The 25,189-nt window shown below is 35.2% G+C and overlaps 1 protein-coding gene across 4 annotated transcripts in view; it reads left to right on the top strand.

Moving 5' to 3' along the window:
- Window positions 1-25,189, top strand: part of FBXL5 (F-box and leucine rich repeat protein 5) — a 74,427-nt gene that overhangs the window by 37,815 nt on the left and 11,423 nt on the right. For all 4 annotated transcript variants that reach the window (XM_047718921.1, XM_047718922.1, XM_047718920.1 and 1 more), the window contains 8 exons: window positions 3,401-3,616; window positions 6,236-6,331; window positions 7,809-7,995; window positions 10,287-10,469; window positions 12,661-12,786; window positions 15,876-16,024; window positions 16,634-16,716; window positions 17,626-18,348. In XM_047718921.1, the coding sequence (XP_047574877.1) occupies window positions 3,401-3,616; window positions 6,236-6,331; window positions 7,809-7,995; window positions 10,287-10,469; window positions 12,661-12,786; window positions 15,876-16,024; window positions 16,634-16,716; window positions 17,626-18,348 (1,763 nt within the window). The remainder of the gene's footprint in view (window positions 1-3,400; window positions 3,617-6,235; window positions 6,332-7,808; window positions 7,996-10,286; window positions 10,470-12,660; window positions 12,787-15,875; window positions 16,025-16,633; window positions 16,717-17,625; window positions 18,349-25,189) is intronic.

The raw sequence follows: 25,189 nt of genomic DNA, 5'->3' as shown, positions 1-25,189 counted from the left end.
GTGGAAATATAGTGATTTGTGTGGTATAAGGACTTTTTTTTTTTTAAATTTTATTTATTTGAGAGAGAGCATGAGCAGTGGGGAGGGGCAGAGGGAGAGGGAACGGCAGACTCCTGCTTAGCAGGGAGCATAATGCAGAACTCCATCACAGGACCCTGGGATCATGATCTAAGCTGAAGGCAGACGCTTAACCGACTAAGCCACCCAGATGTCCCAGTATAAGGACTTTTTTTTTTTTTTAAAGATTTTTATTTATTTATTTGACAGGGAGAAAGAGAGAGCGCGTGTGCAAGTAGGGGTAGTGGCAGAGGGAGAAGCAGGCTTCCTGCTGAGCAGGGAGCTCTATGTGGAGTTCCATTCCAGGACCCTGAGATCATGACGTGAGCTGAAGGCAGATGCTTAACCGACTGAGCCACCCAGGACTTCTAATGATAGTTTCATATGGGCTAACTATATAAATAACAGAAAAACCCAAGTAGGGCTTAATACAGGTTAGATTTTGTATTCTTTAGATATATTGTTAAATTATTACAAGAACCTTGTGAAGTATTTAATATTATTAGCCATATTTTACACATGGAAGAAACTGAGGTACAGAGCAATTTAGTGACTTGCTGACAGAGATGGATTTGTACCTAAGTAATCTGGCTCCAGAGTCAGCACTTTTAGCCACTAAGCTGGATTGACTAAGAATATACATGTAGAGTCCTCTTATACATCTTACTGGGTTCTCAATCTATAGTATGAGCCTCGTCTTTATCTTAGCTTGTTATTAAATCTGAAGATTTTGTAACAGTCCAGTGAGAATGTATGCAGAATTTCCTGAATGTCTTTTAAAATGTTAAGTCATATGAGGGTTTTATTTTTTTGCTATGCTTTGGTTTTTGCTTTTTAAAAATTATATAGCTACTATCATGTTTTCTTTAGGTTAATCTCTTATTTCTACTAAGACTTATTTTTAATTAAAAATTTAATTTTTGAGATTAGCCTCTAGTAAATTTTATGTGGTCTTGTGTAGCATTTCTTAGGATAAAATCTACAACATTAGTTTAAAGAAATCCATCCTGCCTGCTGTTTTTGTATGGCTCAGGAGTAAGAATGATTTTTACAATTTTAAATAGTTGGAGAAAATCAGAAGAATAATATATTTTAATATGTGAAAATTACATGAAATTCACATTTCTCTGTCCTTAGATAATCTTTTGTTGGGACATAGCCACACTCATTCGTAGACTGCTTTTATGCTACCGCAGCTAAATTGCTGCAGACAATATGCTCTGTAGAACTCGAAATATTTACTCTTAGGCCCTTTACAGAAAAAGTTGCCAGCCCTTGTTCTAGATAATTTACTTACTTACTGTGGCTACTGCTCCTTGTGTTACTTCCCTTCACTAGAATGTAAGCTTCCTAAAGGCAGCAATTTTGCTCACTGATGTATTTATCCTGAGTACCAGAAGCAATGCCCAGCTCATAATAGTTGCTCATTAAATATTTGAATAGAGTAAACAGTGCATGAATTTATAAAAATGAATGATTAATTTTCAAAATGGTGAGAGCTATGCTTATTGAGCACCAATTCATTTTAATTTCACAGCAACCATGTAAACTACAGATGTTGTTGTTCTCATTTAAACACCAAGAAGAAAAACTAAGATATTGAAGGAGGAAAGTAACCCAGGATTACAGAGCTAAGTAAATGATAGAACTGGGATCTGCTCTGGAGTCCTACAAATGACTTTTAATACCTAATCCATAGTGCATTTTCCAGAAGATATTTAGTTAATTCTGCTATGTATAGTGGAATAGTTCGGCTTTAGGAGTCTACCGTCTTTTCTGATGCTTTGTCATGAGCCTGCTACTCCTGCCTGAGACCAGGCAATTAAGGCAACTTAGCGTCTACTCCATTTTAAGGAATACTGGATCAGACTTGACAAACCCAAGACTAGAAGTGTGGTGTTAGTAGCTTTTTGCCCTCCATTCACAGTCTGTGTTTTTTTTTTTTTTTTTTTAAAGATTTTATTTATTCATTTGACAGAGAGAGATCACAAGCAGGCAGAGAGGCAGGCAGAGAGAGAGGAAGAAGCAGGCTTCTGAGCAGAGAGCCCGATGCGGGGCTCGATCCCAGGACCCTGAGATCATGACCTGAGCCGAAGGCAGCGGCTTAACCCGCTGAGCCACCCAGGCGCCCCATCACAGTCTGTGTTTTTATTGTAATCAGATTTTGCCTCTTAAAATGACTTAAAAAATTTTTATTTATTTATTTGACAGAGATCACAAGTAGTCAGAGAGGCAGGCAGAGAGAGAGGAGGATGCAGGCTCACTGCTGCGCAGAGGGCCCGATGCGGGGCTCCATCCGGGGCCCTGAGACCATGACCCGAGCCGAAGGCAGAGGCTTTAACCCACTGAGCCACCCAGGTGCCCCTTAAAATGACTTTTGAAACTGGAGTTGAGTTGATACAGTAGAAGGTAGATTTAATATGGCAATGGAAGTAATGGAGGATTTGAATATTATTTTGAGCTTTAATTTGAATCAGGTTTCTTGATAAGATGTATGCATTTAAACATGAGAATTTAATTTGCCATTAAATGTAAAAAATTAAAATTACATACAAATAGTCATTTTCTTTGGTTGAACAGTAGAATTAAAGAATATGACAGTGTATATACATTTCTTTGTATTTTCATTGATTTGTAGCTTTCCTTCAGTCCTTTTGCTAGGTTTCAACGTTATACTATTACAGTGCCTCTACCTCAGAAAAGTATGTGATTTCTTATATAAGCTGCCAAGTGTTTATGCCATTTTTCTTAAGATAAAAACCCCCAAAACTAGTTCCCCTGAAATTGTCTAGTAATATTCTAATAGCTCAATACTTTATAATTATTTCTGTAACAGATCAGACCCCTCTTGATATTAAAGTTTAAACAAACTATGAGAGTATTTTAAAATTTTTACATTGTAAAAGTAATATAATACATAAAGAATATTTGAACAAAGACAAAAACACTTACATGTTATCCTAACACAACTGTTTTAAAATTTTATACAACTTTATAGAGTGTGTGTATTTTTAGTATGTATATAGAGTAATGGAATTTTAGGTTTAGAGAGAGTTGGTCTAATCCCTTTTGTTTAAAGAAATTATGTGATATATTGGTGTACCATCAATTACGTGTACCATCAAGCCCTTCAGAATATAAATCAGTATCTTCCTGACCTAGTGTACCTTTTATTACACTTTTATAATTTGTTAATTTATGAATTTCTCTTATTTGTACTTGAACCAAGTGTAAGAGAGGTATTCTGCTATTTACAAAACTAAATAGGAATGCATTTGAGTATTTTTTATAGATACATATTTACATATACTTACTGTGCTTTTCTTCTTAAATTTTTATTCAGCTTTCTAAAACGAACTTTTCCAACAACAATGATTTCCGTGCTCTTCTTCAGTCTCTGTATGCTACTTTTAAGGAGTTCAAAATGCATGAGCAGATCGAGAATGAGTACATTATTGGTTTGCTTCAACAACGCAGCCAGACCATTTATAATGTACATTCTGACAATAAACTCTCTGAGATGCTTAGTCTCTTTGAAAAGGGACTGAAGAATGTTAAGGTGAGTTACAAAAATGGGTATTTATCACAAAAATGGGTATTTATCACAGTCATTTGCTGGTATGTCAGCAAAAAGTGTTAGCATTTTATAGTAAACGATGTTATGTTATAGAAAATATTCTGACACTTGTTAAAAGACCATAAGGAAGACTTTATTCAGGGGATTACTACATTGAGGTTTTGCAGTAGGGGTGAGAGATTGGACTCTCAACTCTGAATATATCAAGGAAAGCTGGGGATTTATAGCCAAGGAGCAGAGTGGGGGGTCAGGAAAATTACTAAGAGGAAGCGTCAAGGCTAGGGAGAATCTTGCTAGACTGACTAAAGAGGGTTTTTGCTGAAGGCAGACCATTGAGGGTGGATAGATACTGAGGATGATAAGATGCCTAGGGTAGAGGGATTTTTGCTAAACTGACTCAGAATGACTTTAGCTAAAACTGGACTAAGTGGGCCAAGGACAGAGCTTACTGTTGAGGCCTAGTTGAGAAGGGGGCTCAGAGGAGTCTGTCTCAGGTTGATGAGAATCTTTGTCAGTTACCTCCTCATTACCGTATATAAAATTTTATAGTGAGTGCTCTTCCCCAATCTTAAAGTTGTTTTTGTAAGTCGAAATTTTAATTACCATAGAATTTTTACTTTCTGGTAACATTTGTTCAACTCTTAAAGCTATAGTAAATGTAGTTATTGGTGACTAAAGGTGAGATTATTACTAGAGTGGATACTTTTATAAATTTTATTTATTGAAAAATTGAATGTTAGTGATAATGTTTATTTCCTTTCCATATTTTAGGGTGCAGGGATTGTTAAACAGGACAATTTTTAATTGTATAACATAAAATTAGCCATATTTGAGTATAGTTTAGGATAATGATATAAAAAGACTTTCCTTTCAATTATATTTACATATTATAGAAATTTGAAATTTGATCTTCATTTACAGCTCCCTTCTGGCTTGGTGAAGCATAGACTTAAGTTGTAACTGTGTCAAACCCCACACACTTTTCACTTACAGATTTATATTCTAGAAAGACTTTTCTTTTTTTTTAAAGATTTTATTTATTTATTTGACAGAGAGAGATCACAAGCAGGCAGAGAGGCAGGTAGAGAGAGAGGAGGAAGCAGGCTCCCTGCTGAGCAGAGAGCCCCATGCGGGGCTCGATCCCAGGACCCTGAGATCATGACCTGAGCCGAAGGCAGCGGCTTAACCCACTGAGCCACCCAGGCGCCCCTAGAAAGACTTTTCTGCAGCAAGGAGGAGATGGGTTGAAGGAAAAGACAGGACTGAGGCAGGAAGACCATTCTCAAAATTATTGAAATAGTGTCTGGAAGAAGACACATTAGTAACTGCTTGGTGGGAAAGTGGGCGATTGGGTAAGGGTAGAGTACTGGGTAGTGATGGAAGAGAGATTTACTTTTTATTGAATACTTCTTTGTACTTTTTCAGTTTTCTATCATGTTTATATATTACCTGTTCAATAAAATGATTAAGATCTGAACTAAAGTAATGGCTTAGTGGAGATAGAAGGAGGGGGACACGAGAATTATGTAGGATATATAATTGGTAGCATGTAGGGCATGCATATAAAGGGGAAGGGAAAGGAGAAAGAGAAAGGAAGAAAGAATGAGAATTGAGCCTAAAATTCTAGGGAATATAGAAAAGGCTTGGGGAATAAAAAGATTCATTTTGGACATGTTGGATTTGAACTGCTTGTGCAGTCCAGGTGGATATTTGTTAACAGGAGGAGGTGTAGATGGGTTTCAGAGTGAGAAGAGTAATTTGATTTGGAAAAGCAAATTTGATCATTCTTAGCAGGTGAAGTGGAACTGGAAGCCACTTGGGATGCTTAGGGAAAATGTATAAAATCTTCAGAGAATAGGACTTTGGATGAAATATTGGGAAGCAGTTGAATAAATTAGTAAATAAAGGAGGAGACTCAGCAGGGATACAATATTCCTATATTTTAAAAGTTTCATTATTTTGTAAAATTCCACGTGTTTTAACTTGAGAGGGCTGATGTAGAAGTGATAGCTGTTATACAGGGAGGAGATGGGATCTTAGTTCATCTGAGAAAACCTTTTAGCTTTTGTCCAGAACTAGACTGATTTACTTCAAAATGTCTTGAGCCCCTTACCTAGAGGTATGTTTGATACCTGTCCTTTTGAAGTAGACATGGTCTTCCATTAGCATAAATATCTGTTATCCGCATAACAGATGTTGTGGATTGTGTATTGGAGGGTACATTGGATGAGTATGAAGGTACTCTGGTGATCGAGTCCACTAAGCTCTTGGAGACTGCTCAGACATAGGTTAAGAAAACTGAAACATAGAAATTATATAAATGTATACATTAGAAATTAATAGAAGTTTTGAGCAAATAGTTGCTATTTTTAGACTTTTTATGACATTTTAAAGAAGTATTAGATCACATTACTAAAAATTCAGGGTTCCTTTGCAAGATATTTTAAGGACATCTTTTATGCTACAAAAAATACAGAGACCACTTTGCTGTTCTTCAGTCTATTTTATCCCTGAGGTTTTATGTTGCACCTTCCTAGGATCAGTACAGTATAAATAATGAAGCAACATTTTTATAGAATATAATTTTTTTTATGTTTCTAGAATGAATGTGAGCAGTTAAATTATGCAAAACAGCTGAAAGAGAGATTGGAGGCTTTTACAAGAGATTTTCTTCCTCACATGAAAGAGGAAGAGGAGGTAAGCATAATTTTTTCTTTCTTGTGATTTTGACTTACAAAATTTTTAAGATGTTTTGGCTTTCATTCTTCAAAATAATGCATAGGAAGATAAGCCTCTGGTTCATTTTAGGAAAAGAGGAAAACTCCAAGAAAACAAAATTTGTTCTATCAGAGAGGTGGTTGCTTTTCACTGAATCAGTGACTTAATTCATTTGCTCAACTAATACTTATTTTCTGTGGGTCCCTGGGTGGCTCATTTGGTTAAGCAACTGCCTTCAGCTCAGGTCATGATCTTGGAGTCCCAGGATTAAGTCCCATATCTGGGCTCCCTGATCAGCAGGGAGTCTGTGCTCCCTCTGACCCTCCCCCATCTCGTGCTCTCTCTCTTTCACATTCTCTTTCTCTCAAATAAATAAAATGTTCAAAAAAATTTTTTTTCTTATTATGTAGATGGCACTGTATTGAATGTTAACTTTTCATGTTACCTTAATGTCTTCTTAGAACCTTTACAGGATTCTTGAAATCTTTCAGTGTTTTGTGTATATTCATGCTAACATTAAAGTATTTTTCGTGTTCTTTTTTTGGTAGGGGATTTTGGTAATCAAATGGTAGTGTTAAACTAATATTAGGATTAGGGTAAGGAATAGAAAAATTATTTTATGGGGAAAGGGATTCTTGTTTAGTTGTTAATCAGTTACCATGGTGAATATCACCCATGGCTTCACCTTATAATCAGATCTCTATTTAAAAAAACAAACAAACCTACTTTTCAGCTCTTCCAGACTGATTAAATCAGGTGAGAGGTACTGGCCTGGATATATTTTAAAGGTCCCCAAGTCATTGTAATATGAAACCAGCATTGAAGCCACTGAGTTACTAGAGTAGTGTTCCTTAACCTGAGATGCTCATCAAAATTATGTGTGGAACAACAAAAAAACAACAAAAAAAAAACACAAAAAAAATCAAAAAACCAAACCAAACCAAACCTGTGGCTTCATTTCTTAAAGATTCTAATTCTGTAAATTGGAGGTTGGGACTAAGCATCTGTTTCAAAGAAGAAATGTAGATAGTTCAGGGTCTCAGTAGAGCTTTGAGTTTTAGGGTTCTTAGTACACTGGGTACCTTTTACCTTTCTTATGTGATTTAGAGATCCTACTGAGGTACAGTTCAGTTGCTGGAGTAGCAGAAGACAGTTAACTGACCTAAATGTCTAACCATATGAGACTGCTTAAGAGTGTTTGACAGCTTTGCATAGGAAAACCTTCTGCTTCTGATGCTTTTTAATTACTTGGGATTTATTAGCCAGAGAAGCCATAGAAGGAAGGGTCCTTTTGGTGTTATTCTTCTCTACACTTTTTTGGATAAGCTGACTGGGTGACAATAACCAAAATTTCTTTCTCTTGGAAATATGGGGTCATAATACTACAATTGAGCCATTAATTAAAAGGTGTAAACAAAATTAGTCAAGCATCTTTCCTTATGAATGTTTCATTTAGGTTTTTCAGCCAATGTTAATGGAATACTTTACCTATGAAGAGCTTAAGGATATTAAGAAGAAAGTGATTGCACAACACTGCTCTCAGAAGGACACCGCAGAACTCCTTAGAGGTCTTAGCCTGTGGAATCAAGCTGAGGAGCGACAGAAGTTTTTTAAATATTCTGTGGATGAAAAGTCAGATAAAGGTGAGATTCATATGTTTAAATAGTGAGAAGTTTGGAGGCCATTTGCATCTTGTTAATAAGAACTTTAGATTTTGTTTGAAGAATAATTTTAAGCCATTTATTTTCAAGTGTATATTTAATTGAAGACAGTAATATCTTTTTTTTTTTTTTAAGATTTTATTTATTTGAGAGAGAGAACAAGTGGTAGGGAGGGGCAGAGAAAGAGAGAGAGAAAAGCAGACTCCCTGCTGAGCAGGAAGCCTGATGTGGGGCTCTATCTCAGGATCCTGGGATCATGACCTGAGCCAAAGGCAGATGCTTAACCAACTGAGCCACCCAGGTGCCCCGAAGACAGTAGTTTCTAAGAATTTGGTGTGGTTTATGATAATTTAACATCCCATATGCAATGTAATGTTGGGCCACATGCAATGTAGTGTTTCTTAAAGGAACTTATGTAGTAATAATAATAATAATAAAAATTATTTTGGTCAGTCAGAATCAGTGAAAGCTATCATATACAGAGTACTTTTGCAGTATTATTCAACTTTCTTTTTTTTTTCCTCCCCATCATCCAGCTTTCGGAGCTCCATTGACCATAGTGACTGTTTATCTTCCCTTGTTTTGTCCATCCATTTTTAAAATAAGTTATGCTTATAGCTTTATTTCCATCCTTTTCCCTGTGTTATTCTCTTAACTTATATCCAGTAATACACAGGGGAGCAAGTATGAGAACACTGTTTTTCTATGTATTGTTACTTTAAGAAAACAGATGAGAAGTGCAAATAAAGACTGCTTGCCTTTTTAATTCATAGACTACTTCCTCATACTTATTCTTTTTTTTTTTTTTTAAGATTTTATTTATTTGTATGACAGACAGAGATCACAAGTAGGCAGAGAGGCAGGCAGAGAGAGGAAGGGAAGCAGGCTCCCCGCTGAACAGAGAGCCCAATGTGGGGCTTGATCCCAGTATCCTGGGATCATGACCTGAGCCAAAAGCAGAGGCTTTAACCCACTGAGCCACCCAGGTGCCCCACCTCATATTTATTCTTATTGATCTTTGATAGCTTTGCCTTTTAAAACATCATTAAAGGAAATTGGCATCCTCAGGCTAGTAAAAATGTCTTTTCTGCTTCTAGATGGGCAATAACAGTGACAGTACTGTTAAAATAGCTTAAAATTCTTTGAAATTGGTCCTTTTCTCTTAATTTAACAAAGTAGGTGAGATGCATGTTGAAACAAAAATGTTTTTATAGGTGAGCCTATAATTAAACCCATAAAGCTTGTGTGCTTCATTCTGAAATGCAGCTTGTGCCTTCGACACCAAGCCAAGACCTGTTGTGTCTAGTTTAATTGTAATTCTCACATGGGATTTAAAAGCATCACACTTATTACATTAAGTTTTCCCACTCCTTCAAAGCAAATTATAGCTGTATTATGATTAAATATTTGCCATTTGAAAAAGGTTGGGTTAAAGTAATGTGATCGCAGCATTTCTGTATTTAAGTTGCTTTATGAGGGCAAATCAGGTGTACAAGGTACCTCAAATTCTTTGCAGTCCTTATTGATGAATCTCTTGTAGTTTGTATTCTTATTGTAGCACTTCATTTGCATTTTTTGGGAAAATTGCTACTGAAGTAATTTATTATAGGAAATTGGACATTCAGTGGCTATTTTTTTTAAATAGTTGCTGACAAAAGATTGCCGATAAAAATGTACACGAGCATTAGAAATGTTAACATTACATTGTCTTAGCTGGCTCACAAATAGAAGAAGTAGGTTTGGTTACCTGTGGTTACAAAAGTTAGATTTCACAGACCTCTTATATCAAATGTGAAAATCAAAGAGGGAGCACAAGGAAAATATTGACAGGAGTCCTAATACATGAATGGAACGTGTTATGAGATTTGTGTGTGTCATTAAAAATGCCTTGGAGATCTCATAATCTGGCTGACTCTATACTTGAAGCTGTATAACCTGCTGGGTTCCTTTTTCAAATGATGCTTCTTATGCTACAGAGTGAGTATTGTTTTTTCTGTGACGCCTTTGTAAGAGGAAGTCAATTCTATGTTCATTATTGTAGCTCCCACTGATGAAGTATGATTTGGGACCTCATAGTTTAACCCTACAGGTTCTTAACAAGTTGAACATCCCCATGTTACCACTAATCCATGTTATTTCCTTTTCACATCTTGGAAGCAGGAAGAAGTGGACTTTAGGCACTGGATTTTATTTATAGAAATGAGATTGTAATTTTTTACTGCATTTGCTCTTATAGCCTTTAATGTTAAAGTTTTTTTTTTTTTTTATTTCAGAAGCGGAAGTGTCAGAACAAGCCACAGGTATAACCCATCTTCCTCCTGAGGTAATGCTGTCAATTTTCAGTTACCTTAATCCTCAAGAATTGTGTCGATGCAGTCAAGTAAGCACTAAATGGTCTCAGCTCGCAAAAACTGGATCGCTTTGGAAACATCTTTACCCTGTTCATTGGGCTAGAGGTAGGTAAATGAAACTTTTAGTTTGTTTTAAAAATACTTCAATCCATTTTTCTAAGTGATTACTTGTAGACATTAATAAGCAGGGTCAGGGAAGGAAATTCTGAGAGGTTGACCAAAAAGTAGATTTTACAGTTAGATGATGTGTTTTTTGTATACACTTTTGAAAAACTAGCAATGCTGATGTATTCACGGGTGATTTATGTGATGTGTGCAGTTTCTTTTAAAATAATTAGGAAAAAAATAGGGGAGAGAATGCAAAATAATTGGCAAAATGTTGATAATTGTTGAAGATCGGTGATGAGGTGATGCATATTCATTATGCTACTTTTTAAATGCTACTTCTTCCTGCTTTTGCCTGTGTTTGGAGTTAAAATGAAATTAATAGGTTGTCAGAACAGATTTAAATAATTATATAAAAAAGTAGAGAATAAATTCTATAAAATTTAAAGATGAAGCACCATTAGGGCTGCCTTGGTAGTAGCTCAGAATAACTGACTCTGTTTTTGTCTTCAGCATATTTTTTGGTGATTGGTAATGCCTCATCCTAAATCACAATTTCATAATTATTTTATTGTGATAAGTTACTTTTACTTGTAAACAATTAAAGAAAATTTCTTTTTCATGAGCATATAGTGCAGTCATGGAGTAAAAGCAAATAATATGGCATACATTTTTCCTGTATGAAACTGAATTAAAACAGTTTCTTCTAAATGACTCTTTTAACTTCACATTTAAATGAAATTTTTTTGTCTGTAATTTGTCATTTTGACATGGAAATATATATATTTCTCACATAATTATAAATTGAATTAAAAAATTTTTACTTTTTATGTTAATATGTAGCATCTTTAAAATAACTTCTTAGATAATTTTTTAGCAAAGCTGTTTGAAGTATTGAGTGGACTTACTAAATGATTAGAATTATTATTATTTTTTAAAGATTTTATTTTTTTTATATGACAGAGAGAGAGAGAGAGTGCACAAGTAGGCAGAGTGGCAGGCAGAGGGAGAGGGAGAAGCAGACTCTCCCTTCACTGAGCAGGGAGCCTGATGTGGGGCTCGATCTCAAGACCCTGGGATCACAACCTGAGCCAAAGGCAGCCGCTTAACCGCCTGAGCCACCCAGGCGCCCCAGAATTATTATTTTTATGTAGAATAATTTTCCTATTGGAGGAAAATGAAATATTAAGTGAGAAGTCGAGAGAAATATGGATATATTTAGTACTTTCTTGTTCAGCTATATTTTTAACTATTTATAATTAATTAATAGGGGTTTAACACATAATTAGGTACTATTTGATGTAAAGAGCAAATGTAAAAGTGCTGTACAAGACTTCTGTGATCTTAACCGATCTTAAATATGCTTCTCTGTTTTTTAATGTTTAAACAAAAAGTTTCAATAAAAAATTTTTTTTTAATTTATTTATGGTGTTTGTTTCTAGTGTCTCTCAATCAGAATTATTTTTACCACCATCCAGGGAACATTTTGAAATGTCTGTGGAGACATTTTTGTTTGTCCCATTTGGGGGGATTTTACTAGCCTGCATTGAGTAGAGGCCAGGGTTTGTGCTAAACACCATATTACAATGCACAGTACAGCTCCCCACTGCAAAGAAATACCCAGCCCAAGATGTCAGTACTGTTAAGATTGAGAAATTGTAATTTAGATGTAATGTTAAGAGTTCAGTAAATTAATTCTGCATTGTCTCTTACTTCACAGTTGTATAATTTAATCTCCAGGATCTTTACATTTATGATTTAGCTTTACCTTAATCTTTCCCCTTTGACTATGTTCCTATCTATTGCTGAATTGCCGACTATTCACTATTGAGCAGAAAGTCTTTGCTTACTTTTGTTTATTAGCTATCATCATTTGGAGGGTATTGCTGGTGCCAGTGTGAAGCCACAGTAGGGGAAAAAGGTTAAGTTCTTTTCAATGATTTCTAAAATTGCATGTAAGACTATTGATAATTATTTTTCATAATTCTTTTTAGTATGTCTGAAATTCCCTTGCATATTATTTAAGTGTAATTTTTAAACCATAATTGAACATTTCTAACAATTGCTGGCCCATTGCCTAGAGCTCAAGTATTTTCTGTGTGCAGAGATTTTTACTGTAAATAGGTAAATTTTTTTTTTAATGGTAGCTGGTCTAATCTTACTTTGTTCCTTTTATTTATTTGTTGAGTAGGTGACTGGTATAGTGGTCCAGCAACTGAACTTGATACTGAACCTGATGAGGAATGGGTGAAAAATAGAAAAGATGAAAGTCGTGCTTTTCAGGAGTGGGATGAAGATGCTGATATAGATGAATCTGGTAAGCTATGTTTGGAATTAAAATGAGTACATGGTGCTTTAGTAATTAATATACTTAACAGTTAAGTGCTTATAAATTATTAGGTGTTAAGATTTGCATATTTTGTGTCTTTTAAAGAAATTGGAGTTTATAAGCCTACTACTTTGTAAAATTTGAAAGAATAATAAGCAAACTTAAAATTTATTCTGTTTAAGTGTATATAGGATTTTTTCCCATCTGTTGTTATATTTAAATACTTAAATCAGAAAATAATGGCTATTCTCCTTATTGAAGTAATGTACATTCATTATATAGCACTTCGTAGTTTACAGTGTGTCTTTTAGGACCATTTTATTTGATCAGTTCAGCAATATTTATTGAGTCATCGTGGCTTAGAGGAAGGAGTATGAAGCTGTTGAATCTGTTTATTCATTTGTAAACCATCATACTACTTGCTTCACAATGTGGAATTAAGTTATGTATATATGAAAATTCTCTGTAAATGATAAGGGATTATAATAACTAGTGTAGCCATTCTATAAGTACTGTGGGAGAATTGAAGGGTGACTAAGACTTTATTCTTAAAGAACTCATCTGGCAGAGAATTTAGAATAGGTAATTCTTAATTCAAGGTCTATAATTAAAAATGCCACAGTAGAGGTGCAGAAAGACGCTCTTTGGGAGTATACAGGAGGAAGAGAAAAATTCTTAGGTACTATTGTAGGAGATAATTACTAAAAGATGGTGAAAGAGTTAAAAAAAAATGGACAAGACATTCTAATACCTGGTAAAACTGAAACTGTAGGGAATTTTTATGTATAACTTGCTCACTTAAAAAATTCTAAGCTGGGGGCGCCTAGATGGTACAGTTGGCTAAGTGTCAGACTCTTGGTTTCTGCTCAGGTGTTAATCTCAGGGTGGGATCCAGGCCCACGTCAGGTTCTGTGCTCAGCAGGGAATGTGCTTGAGTTTCTTACCCTCTCCCCCACCCAAATAAATAAATAAATCTTTAAAAAAATTTTTGGCAAAGAACCAAACGTAGAAAAGGACTATAAATATAAAGATCTGTGAAATGAAGTCGCCACATTGTGTTATGGTTTTGAACATTTAGAGGATGCTACACAAGAAAGAGGTCTGTTTCAGCTAGATTGGGTGATATGCTCACCCTGTGGCAAGAACTTTCTTGGGCATGAGGTTAATAGAGAACAAAATAGGAAAAAAAAATCCTTGGCCTTACAATTTGGAGAGGGGAGGGGCCTCTGGGTGGCTCAGTCAGTTAAGCATCTGCCTTTTGGTTCAGATCTTGATCTCAGGGTCCCTGGATCAAGCCCCACATGAGGCTCCTTGCTCAGCCAGGAATCTGCTTCTTCCTCTCCAGCTCCCTCTGCCCCTCCCCCTGCTTTTTAACTCCCTCTCTCTCCTTCTCTCTCAAATAAATAAAATCTAAAAAAAAAAAAAAAAAAAAAAAAGAGGGAAGATAAATGATAAACACAGGCAAAATATATATGCTGTGTTGCATAGGTCAGGAGCCATGGAGGAAGAGAGGAAAGAAACTAGAATTTTAAATAGGGTGACTAAGGTCTCCTCGCAAGTTTGAGCAAAACCCATCTGAGCTTTAAAGTCTTTACCAAACTTAGTGTATTTGTTTCAGCACTTGAGGAAATAACCAAAGAATGCTTATCAATAAGCATTCACATTGAAAAGGAAAGGTTAAGGCTGTAATGATTGAGCTTTGTTAAGGTAATATATCCGTTCAGCTGTTTGGTGTAGCTAAGACTAAACTTTGGATCTACCACCTATATTTTATATTAGTGCTTTTTCAGTTTAGTTGTCTTTTCTAGTCTTGCAGGAAGATACTGTTCTTCATAGGATATTTAATTTCTTAATTTTTTAAAAATTTCTTAAGGATTTCCCAGTAAAATAGATTTAGATAGGAGGACCACAGAAACAAAAGAATTATTTGGGAATAAAATTACTGTAGGATAAATAGGGTTTGCCAAAAGTCATTTTTATCTTTGTACTTTACATATGTCTGACTAATAAACAAGAAATTTAGGTAAATCTGTAAATATGGAACCATTAGTCACAAATGCAGAATTTTTTAAAATATTTCTTTGATAATCTACACTCAGTTTTATTTTAAATGAGACTTTCTTAAAAATGAGACTTTCTTAATTCTGTTAAACTGTTAGAGATATTCAGGTTACATCTTTAGGTAAGCATAATAATAATAGTGCCCTGAGAAAGGTAATACAGTTATTATTTCATTCTTTTTGGTTTAGTTGGCATATTTTTTTCATTTATATCAAATTGGAGTTTGTAGTGTTTTTGTGGTGTTGGTTGTTAACAGTGTGGCATCCTGTTGTAAACATCTAGGCTCTACAGAAGTTATTAAGCAAAAACCAAAAACCACACTTCTTAAAAATTCTAAGGTACTTTACTTTTACTTGATTTGTTATGACCAGGCTCATTCAATTGTTTTAAATCCTTTTTAGCTCCGTGTCCCTTTTATTTTTCTAAAATAACAAATGATACTTTTTATCTAGTTATTTTTCTTGAAGAGCTTCTACTGTTCTTTTAAATACTCAATATTTTTCCAAAACTTTTTCAAGTTCCTGAAGCTGAAGTTATTTTTTCTGTCTCTGCTATATTTACTCATCACCTTCAGCCTCAAAGCAAGTGAAAAAAAACTTTCATTCTCATTATAGTTTTTTTTTTCCCTTTTATCTCTTTTTAGTTGATGTCAGACCTGTTAAATATTAAGTTCTGGTGAGTGAGACCTTATCCATTGAAGTTGCTTTACATATATAAGGGAGTTTAAGAATAGCATAAAGTATTTAAAAAAAAAAAAACAGAGAGAGAAAGAAAGGGGGTTGACCTGGTTGATAGGCACCTGGCTGGATAGGCACCTGACTCTTGATCACAGCTCAGGTCTTGATCTCAGGGTAATGCGTTCAATCCCTGCACTGGGCTGCACACTGGACATGGAGCCTACTTAAAAAAAAAAAAAAAAGCAAAAAGTATTTCATATTTAATGACTTGGTGATTCGTTGAGTAGCCTAATATAATTACTGGTATCAAATTCTTAGATTTTTAAATTCATTTTACAGAAGAGTCTGCAGAGGAATCAATTGCTATCAGCATTGCGCAAATGGAAAAACGTTTACTTCATGGCTTAATTCATAATGTTCTACCATATGTCGGAACTTCAGTAAAAACTATAGTATTAGCATACAGCTCTGCAGTTTCCAGCAAAATGGTATGTATAAATTAGTATTAGTTTGGGTATTAAGAAAAAGTAGCAGTGATCTAAATTTGGTTTACTTATTCCTGAATTTAATGAAGGGAAAAAAAATAGCTGTTTACTCAGGAGAGTGCCTTCCCATGGGCAGCCATATACTACTAAATTTTCATGTTATTTCATTTCAGTTTTCCTAGTAGTTTTGGTATATAGGTACCCTCTACACATTATAGAAAAGGAAACAGAGACCAGGAGAGGTTGAACAATTTACTTAGTTTCACAGATACTAAGTTCAGTGATGAAGCCCAGTTTTTTTTTAATGTTTCTTTATATGTAAGACTTGGTAAAACAGGCAGGTGAGGTTAAATCACACTGTCTTATAAGTGTGTCTTGTCCTCCATCAGAATCTCCTTGGGTATTCCTTAGAAATATAAATTTCTTGGGTCTAATCTCATGGTTACGAAAACAGATTGTCCAGAGTTTTGAGTCCAGCATATGTATTTGTAATGCGAACTGAAGTGATTTTTTTACATGCACAAAAGCTTGAGAACCACTGACTTATGTTATTTACTGAAAGTTATTTACTAAAAGTTATGTCTTTCTTAATCTCCCTCCCCCCCCCACCAGGTTAGGCAGATTTTAGAACTTTGTCCTAACTTGGAGCATCTGGATCTGACCCAGACTGACATTTCAGATTCTGCATTTGACAGGTTAGTTATTTTTTGGACATTTCAGTATAATGATTTCAACCTACGTATTAGTAGAATTGTTCTGTAGTTTCTTATTTCCATAATTGCAGTTTAATTGTACTATAATTTTTTACTATTAGATCTAAGTCATATGTGACTTAACTTGATAGCACCCTCCAGTTCTTTGCTTCTTGTTCATAGGATCCAGCTGATCCAAAAATTCAATTTGCATCATCCTTTCATCTTTATAATCCTCTACCTGTGTCTAGACCTTTGAGCCTTGCTGGGCAGTCAATGTAGATTGACATTATATATTTTTAAGAAGTTTCCAGTTTCATTTGGGCTCCAAATGCCATTTGGCAAAGCTTTCTCTTACATTCTTCATATTCTGGAACTGTAACATTTTCCTCAAGCTACAGTCTTCATAGGTTTTATTTCCTTAGATACCATCACTTTCTTTCTTATTCTACCTTACCCTTCTCTGTCCCCCTCTAGCATTTATATCAGTATCTCTCTTCCTGTTTCAGAGGGAGAGGTGTACCCTTCTCTGGCTATGGCTAATTCTATCCCAGTTCCTAGAGTTTGTTTCTTCTGGATCTTCCTCCTTTAATTAGTTATTCTCTTTCTTTGGTGTGTGTACAGCCTTTCCTCTACTGGTTACTTGTTGGAATAATATGTGAAGTCTCTCCTTTTTATATCTTTGTCCTCCTACCCTTATAACGGAAGGGTAGCAATAATCTTAAACCCTAATTACTCTTACTGTCTTTTCTAATTCCTAGTTTCTAAAATGATGCCTGACAGTAGATACTCAGTAAATATTTGATTATATTAGATTTTAAATCTTTTAGTTTCTGTCTATTCACATAAAATCAAATGCTTTTGAAGATTTTAATAATATCCACTAATAGTCCTGTTATTTCTTAATTATAGTTGGTCTTGGCTTGGTTGCTGCCAGAGTCTTCGGCATCTTGATCTGTCTGGATGTGAAAAAATCACAGATGTGGCTCTAGAGAAGATTTCTAGAGCCCTCGGAATTCTGACATCTCATCAGAGTGGCCTTTTAAAAGCTACGAGCAAAATTACTTCGACTACATGGAAAAATAAAGACATTACCATGCAGTCCACCAAGCAATACACTTGTTTGCACGATTTAACTAACAAAGGTATTGGAGAAGAGATGGATAATGAACACCCCTGGACTAAGACTGTTTCTTCTGACAGTTTCACTTCTCCATATGTGTGGATGTTAGATGCTGAAGATTTGGCTGATATTGAAGATGCTGTAGAATGGAGACATAGAAATGTTGAAAGTCTTTGTGTAATGGAAACAGCATCCAACTTTAGTTGTTCCTCCTCTGGTTGTTACAGTAAAGATATTGTTGGATTAAGGACTAGTGTCTGTTGGCAGCAGCATTGTGCTTCTCCAGCCTTTGCATATTGTGGTCATTCATTTTGTTGTACAGGAACAGCTCTAAGAACTATGTCAGCACTCCCAGAGTCTTCTACATTGTGTAAAAAAGCATCAAGGACTAGATTGCTTAGAGGACAAGACTTAATTTACTCTGGGAGTGAAAAATCTGATCAAGAGACTGGACGTGTACTTCTGTTTCTCAGTCTGTCTGGATGTTATCAGATAACAGACCATGGTCTCAGGTAAGTAATTAGTTGCAGAATATTAAGAAGTGGACATGTTCACATTCTCAAATAGAATATAAAAATTTCAATTTAAGTCATTCCTTTTTAGCTGATTTAACTGAAGGAGTTAACCAGAATCTGTCCTACTTCAAAGCTTAGAACAATATAAGTTGAGCTCAGAGTTTCATTTCAGTCCATTTAAATTCTTTGTGAAATATGGAAGAACATTTAGAGTTTATTATTTTTTTTTTTATTTTTTGTTTATTTTTCAGAGAGAGACAGTGAGTGTGCGTGCATATGCACAAAGTGGGGGGAAGGCAGAGGGAGAAGCAGACTCACTACTGAGCAGGGACCCTGAGTGGGACTTTATCCCAGAACTCTGGAATCCTGACCTCAGCCAAAGGCAGACACTTAACTGATTGAGCCACCCAGGTGCCCAGAATGTTGAGTTTAATCAATAGTCAGCAAATGCCTACAAGTTTTCCAAGATTTTAGTAGATGAAAAATAAGATAATTTTTCCCTCAAGGGCTTGTAACAGAGAAGAAAATAAAATATAACATATTCCATTGCTGTGTACACTCTTTAAGGGATGTCGTATAGAGATTCTGTGGGTATCAAAGGAGATAGAGAGAAGACACCTCTCATTCAGTTGTAGTAAATGATCAGGAAATTTAATGAGGAAGGGTGCCTGGCTGGGTCAGTCACCCGAGCATCTGACTCTTGATCTCAGGATTGTGAGTTCAAGCCCCATGTTGGACATGGAGGGAGCACCTGCTTAAAAAAAAAAACCAAAAACCAAAAAAAAACCAGAAAGAAAGAAAAAAAGAAATGACACTGAATTGAATCTTGAAGAAAAATGAAGGATTTTGATAGGTGACAGTGGGAGAAGACACCATTCATTCCAAGCAGTGAGGATTACTTGAGCACACAGTACACATAGTAGTAAAGCGCTATTGTAGTTGTTGTTAGGTTATTTTGTTGTTATGGCTGTTCTTAGCATTATTAATGTGCAATAATTATTTCATTATGTTTGATAGGAACTTTTGGAAATTTGTTTATGTGTTTTCTCTTTTACCTTGTAATAGACTTGAATTTTATTAAGGTTCTTTAATAATGGGATGCTAGACATGTTAAACAATGAAAATTCATCCAACATAAAGCCTAGTATTCTTCTTTTCTTGTCAGTATGATCTTTAGCAGATTAAGTTGGACTCAGTAAATGTTTAGAGACTTGGTATTCCAATTTGGTTGTGGTGAATGATACGTACTGGGTGATAGTAGGATGTAAGTTTATAAAAGTAGATTGGTGATATATAAGTGGAAGGTAGAAGAGCAGAAAAATTATTTTTTGAGTAGCCTTCTGTATTCTTTCTTTAAGAAGCAAGGTCCTTAAAAAAGGTATGTATTTCAAATGTACCCAGTGGTTTAATAATTTATAAAAATGTTTGCAGTTAAAATCCTATTTTAAATTTATAGGGAAGTTAGCAGAAAAGTGATCTTTGTAAAGAGTTTTTAAAAATTTTTTAATTTTTTAATTTTTATTAACATATACTGTATTATTTGCCCCAGAGGTACAGGTCTGTGAATCATCTGGCTTACACATTTCACAGCACTCATCATAGCATACACCCTTCCCCATGTCCATACCCAACCATCCTCTCCCTACCCCCGACCCCCCAGCAACCCTCAGTTTGTTTTGTGAGATTGAGAGTCTGTTATGGTTTGTCTCCCTCTTGATCCCATCTTTTTTTTTTTTTTTTAAGATTTTATTTATTTATTTGACAGACAGATCACAGGTAGGCAGAGAGGCAGGCAGAGAGAGAGATGGGGAAGCAGGCTCTCTGGCGAGCAAAGAGCCGGATGTGGGGCTCGATCCCAGGACCCTGGGATCATGACCTGCGCTGAAGGCAGAGGCTTTAACCCACTGAGCCACCCAGGTGCTCCCCCCTTTTTAAAAAGATTTTATTTATTTATTTGACAGAGATCACAGAGAGGCAGGCAGAGAGAGAGAGGAGGAAGCAGGCTCCCCTCTGAGCAGAGAGCCTGATGCGGGGCTCAATCCCAGGACCTTGATCCCAACTTGTTTCATTTTTTCCTTCCCTATCCCCCAGACCCTTGCCCTGCCTCTCAAATTCCTCAGAAAATAATTCTATACTAATTTATTGGCATTAATATTAGAATTTGGCCTACTAAAAATCTTCAAGTGGTACAGAATTACATTTATTATTATTTCATCATTTAGGATTTTCTTTTCTCTTTTTAACTTAAAATGAGTCATGGTTTTATATTGGGAATTTTTGGAAAATGTAGAGTATCTGTTGAAGTAATTTAGTGCTGGTATATAGCCTTAAGTTTTACAAAAAGCACTGCTGAGTTGTATCGGAATTGAATAGCCAGAGTTTAGAATTTTTGGTCTTTGAGTGTGATCTACTTGTACTGCCTTTTTTTTTTTTTTTTTTGGAAAAAAAAACTTTAATAGAAGCAACAAAATAGCTGAAGTACTAAAGACAAACTTAACAAGTAATGGACACCATCTATGAGAAGAAAACTTTAAAATACTGAACAACACAGAAGATATTCATTTAAACAAGCAGAAAGTTCTGCCATATTCTTGAATAGAAAAAACCAACAACATAACGAAGTCAAAGCTCCCAATATTATCAGTTGGTTGGCCAAATACAGACAAAAATTCTAGGAAAAAATCATAATAAATACTGCCTTTATAATTTATTAAACCACATTATGAAACTATATGCAAACAGAGTGGTATGTGCTTATAACTAGAAAAAAACAATAGAAAATGCATCTAAATCTATAAAGCATTCTTTTCGTTTGATAAAGAGAGCTCTTCAATTTAAGTAAAAAAAAAATATGAGTTACTAAGTAAATTAAACTGAGTCAGTCAATAATAAGCCATTTTGAAAAAAAAACCAAAACACATAAATTTGGATTCCTGCCTCATATACAATAAATTCCAGATGGATCAAAGAATTATAAATGAAAAATTAATCATAAAGTATTAGTGGCAAAAAACTCAAGCACATAGAGTTCTTTTATAATCTCAGAATGGTGAAGGCCTCTTAACCATTACAGACAACTCTAGAAGCTTTGAAGTAGCATATTGGTAAATTCAGCTATATAAAATACAGTTTTTCTGCCTGAAGAAAAATATAAAAGGCAAGTGACAAATGGGGAAAAAAATTGCAACTTACATCACAAATTATTCGTTTTCCTAATGTGGAAACACTCATACCAATTAATAAGAAAATAATCGAAAACAGCTGAAAATTTGCAAAGCATATGAAAAAGCAAATTACAGAAAATGACATACAAATACTTAACTTCTGAAAATATGAAAAGACACTTGATCTCATTTATAATAAGGAAAATATAAAATTATAGTTTTGTAAGATATAATTTTCACTTACACATTTTGGCAAGTATTTTAAAATTTGATAACACAGAGGCACTTTCATACTTCTTGCTAGAAGTGTAAGTTGTACTGCTTTTTTAAGTTATAAAGAAACTACCTGGGAGAAGTTCTGTATTTTATTTTCTCTCATTTTTTCTTTTTGTCATTACAGTCTTTAATAAACTAAATTAATCTCTTTCTTCCTGGAGAATGGAAGGGTGGAGTGAAGCATTCATTAGCTCAGAGAGGTAGCTCTTCTCGGCTCCTAGATTCTGTTATGTTTTATGGGACCCACTTAGAGCTCTGTTAGGTTATGTGTTCTTATGAAAAATGTTGGAGAAAATACCATGGTTCACTGACTTTGGGGCCAGACAGACTTGGTGTAGTTGATACTGTTTTTTTTTTTTTTCTATATAACTGGCTTTGTGTAAAATACTTAACCTAGCCTTATTAAGGTGAATAGGTGACACAGAGTAGATTTTCAATAAGTAGTAGTAGCTGTGTAATGATTGCTTAGTTATCTTTGACATGAGCCTTTGGAAATTGATGACATGTTTATATTGTAAGAAGACAGTATGTAATACATATAACATACAAAATATGTGTTACTTGACTGTTTATATTATGGGTAAGGCTTCCAGTCAGCAGTAGGCTACTAGTAGTTAAGTGTTTGGGAGTCAGAAGTTATGCTTGGATTTTCTGTTGCGCAAGGTGGGGATTGTTGGTGTGCTTACCTCTGCAATGTTCAGGGGTCAACTGTAGATTTGAATATTACCAGACTCTTTAAAAATTGGATATCAGATATGTTATAATGAAGAATTTATCCAGCACAAAACCTAATACTTCCCTGCCATTACAAGAGATACTTAATAGGAGATGATTACAAAAATTTTTCAGAAGGCATGTACCAAGAATGTTTTCCCCTGAGGTAACTGCTGTTACTATGGCTTGACTGCTGTGCATCATTCCATTAATTTTCTTTTTGTTCAAATTAAAGTGCATAGATTGTAGTTAAAGCAATACAAAGTAAGACATCCATATTCTCATTTCTTTTTAAACTTTTTTTATTGTATTTTTGTATGTGTATTCCTGATAATGGTTTTAGTTGTTTTTGAATGTAACTTGTTTTGTTTTTTAATGTAACTTGGTTTTAAAGAATTAGAAATTTTTGGTTCCTAATAATTCATTTTCCAATACCATTATCTTTTTCATTACCACTATACCTTATTAAAACATATCTGTAGCTCTATTCAGTTTTTTTTTTCTTTTTCCTTTTTTTCAGTTTATTTTAAGTAATCTCTACACCCACTCCGAAGCTCATATTCAAAACCCTGAGATCAAGAGTTGCATGTTTTTCTGATGAGCCAGCCAGGCACCCTTCAGTTGTGTGTTCCTTTTTTTTAATTTTTAAAAATTTTAAGTTAAAATTTTTTAGTTTTGTTGTTGTGGTGGTGGTTTTTTTTTTTTAAGACCTTTTTTAAACACTTTTTAAAAAAAAGATTATTTATTTATTTATTTGACAGACAGAGATCACAAGCAGGCAGAGAGGCAGGCAGAGAGAGAGGGGGAGAAGCAGGCTCCCTGCAAAGCAGAGAGCCCATGTGGTGCTCTATCCCAGGATCCTGGGGTTATGACTCAAGCTGAAGGCAGAGGCTTTAACCCACTGAGCCACCCAGGCGCTAATGGTGGGTTTTTTTGAGAGGGGGTACAAAAAGTGATTTTATTTGGGGACAGGACCCGTGGGCAGAGAGAGCTGCTGCCACTTTTGTTGTTTTTTAAGTTTTAAGTAGGCTCCACACCCATCGTTAAGTGTATGGTAGGGCCCAGATTTGTTAACCTGAGATTAAGACCTGAGCTGAAATCAAGAGTCACTCAACTGACTGAACGACCCATGTGCCCTCAGTTGTATTTTCAGCATGACCAGTTTTATTATTCAAAGAATGAAATAACACCTATACCTTTTTGTAATATTTCAGAGCTGCGGTGATATCTGAGCAAGTGGCAGTTTTCTTATGTTTTCTTAGTTTTATTGGGGTATTTTTAAATAAGACAGAGTTTATTAAAAATTCTGTATAATTAAAAATCGATTTCAAAGAGAGTCAGAATTTTTAATTTATTTTTAAAATTTACATATAATGTATTATTTGCCCCAGTGGTAAGGGTCTGTGAATCATCAGGCTTACACATTTCACAGCACTCATCATAGCACATACCCTCTCCAATGTCCATAACCCAGCCACCCTATCCCTCCCCACTCCCACTCCCCAGCAAGGGAGTCAGAATTTTGATGACTATAATTAAGAGGTATCTTCTATTTACTTTTAATGAAAAAGGATTTAGAAACTTCCTGATAAGCTTTGGAAAATGCTAGGAGGGGGACATATTTCATCTAAAAGCAGAATTATAGAGGGGATGGGGGTGAGGGGATGAGGTAATTGGGTGATGGACATTAAGGATGGCACATGATATAATGAGCAGTAAGTATTATATAAGACTGAAGAATCCCTGAACTCTACATCTGAACTAATACATTATTTGGTAATCAGTTTAAATAAAAAATGCAAAAAAGTAAAAGCAGAATTATAGGGCTTTATTTGACTATATGTTTCCATCCCCACTTCCCTCCAAGGCATAATTCTTTTGTATTCATTATGTTGGTTTAAAAATTATTTCATTTTGGGGTGCCTGGGTGGCTCATTTTGTTAGGCATCTGACTCTTGATCTCAGCTCAGGTCTTGATCTCAGGTTGTGAGTTGAGGCCCTGCACTGACTCCACACTGGGTGTGGAGCCTCCTTAAAAAATAATAGTAATAAAAATTATTTCAAGATCAATTACAATAGTAACTACAACTGGTGTCAATGGGTTTGAGAACAAATAAAACTCACATGTGCATACAACAGAGGGGCTAATTGGGAGCTTTCAGTCCTTCTGCATTAGTCATTATGTTCTATTTAGGGATGGGGTAGCTTGAGTTTTGGCAGATTGGTTATATGGGTCTTGTTACAAGAGCATTGACTATGAGAATGTAGATTGAAAAATCAATATTTTTTTTAAAGATTTTAATTTATTTGAGCGAGGGAGAGGATGGGGGAAAGAATATGAGCACAGTGGGCAGGGAGAGGGGCGTAAGAAGAGGGTGAAGCAGACCTCCTGTGGACCAGTGAATCCAGTGTGGGCCTAGATCCTAGACCCTGAGATTGTGACCTGAGCTGAAGCCAGGCACTTAAGTGACAGAGCCACACCCAGGTGCCCTGAAAAATCAATATTTTAAAGTAAATTGAAGCCTTAAGGAACAGATAGTGTCATGTGTAGTCTCAGTGCAGTGTTTTCAGGTTTTTGTAGGAATGATATCTTGGCTGTTACTGATTAAAAGTAGCCTCTTACTTAAATTCTCCACCTTCTTTGGCCCCCTCACGTTGCCATTATTGTTTTGTGATACACTACT

This window comes from Lutra lutra, chromosome 2, assembly GCF_902655055.1.
Source record: "Lutra lutra chromosome 2, mLutLut1.2, whole genome shotgun sequence".
In the NCBI taxonomy this organism is placed as follows: domain Eukaryota; kingdom Metazoa; phylum Chordata; class Mammalia; order Carnivora; family Mustelidae; genus Lutra; species Lutra lutra.
Note: the sequence above shows the minus strand (reverse complement) of the source record. Positions and strands in the feature narration are given on the sequence as shown.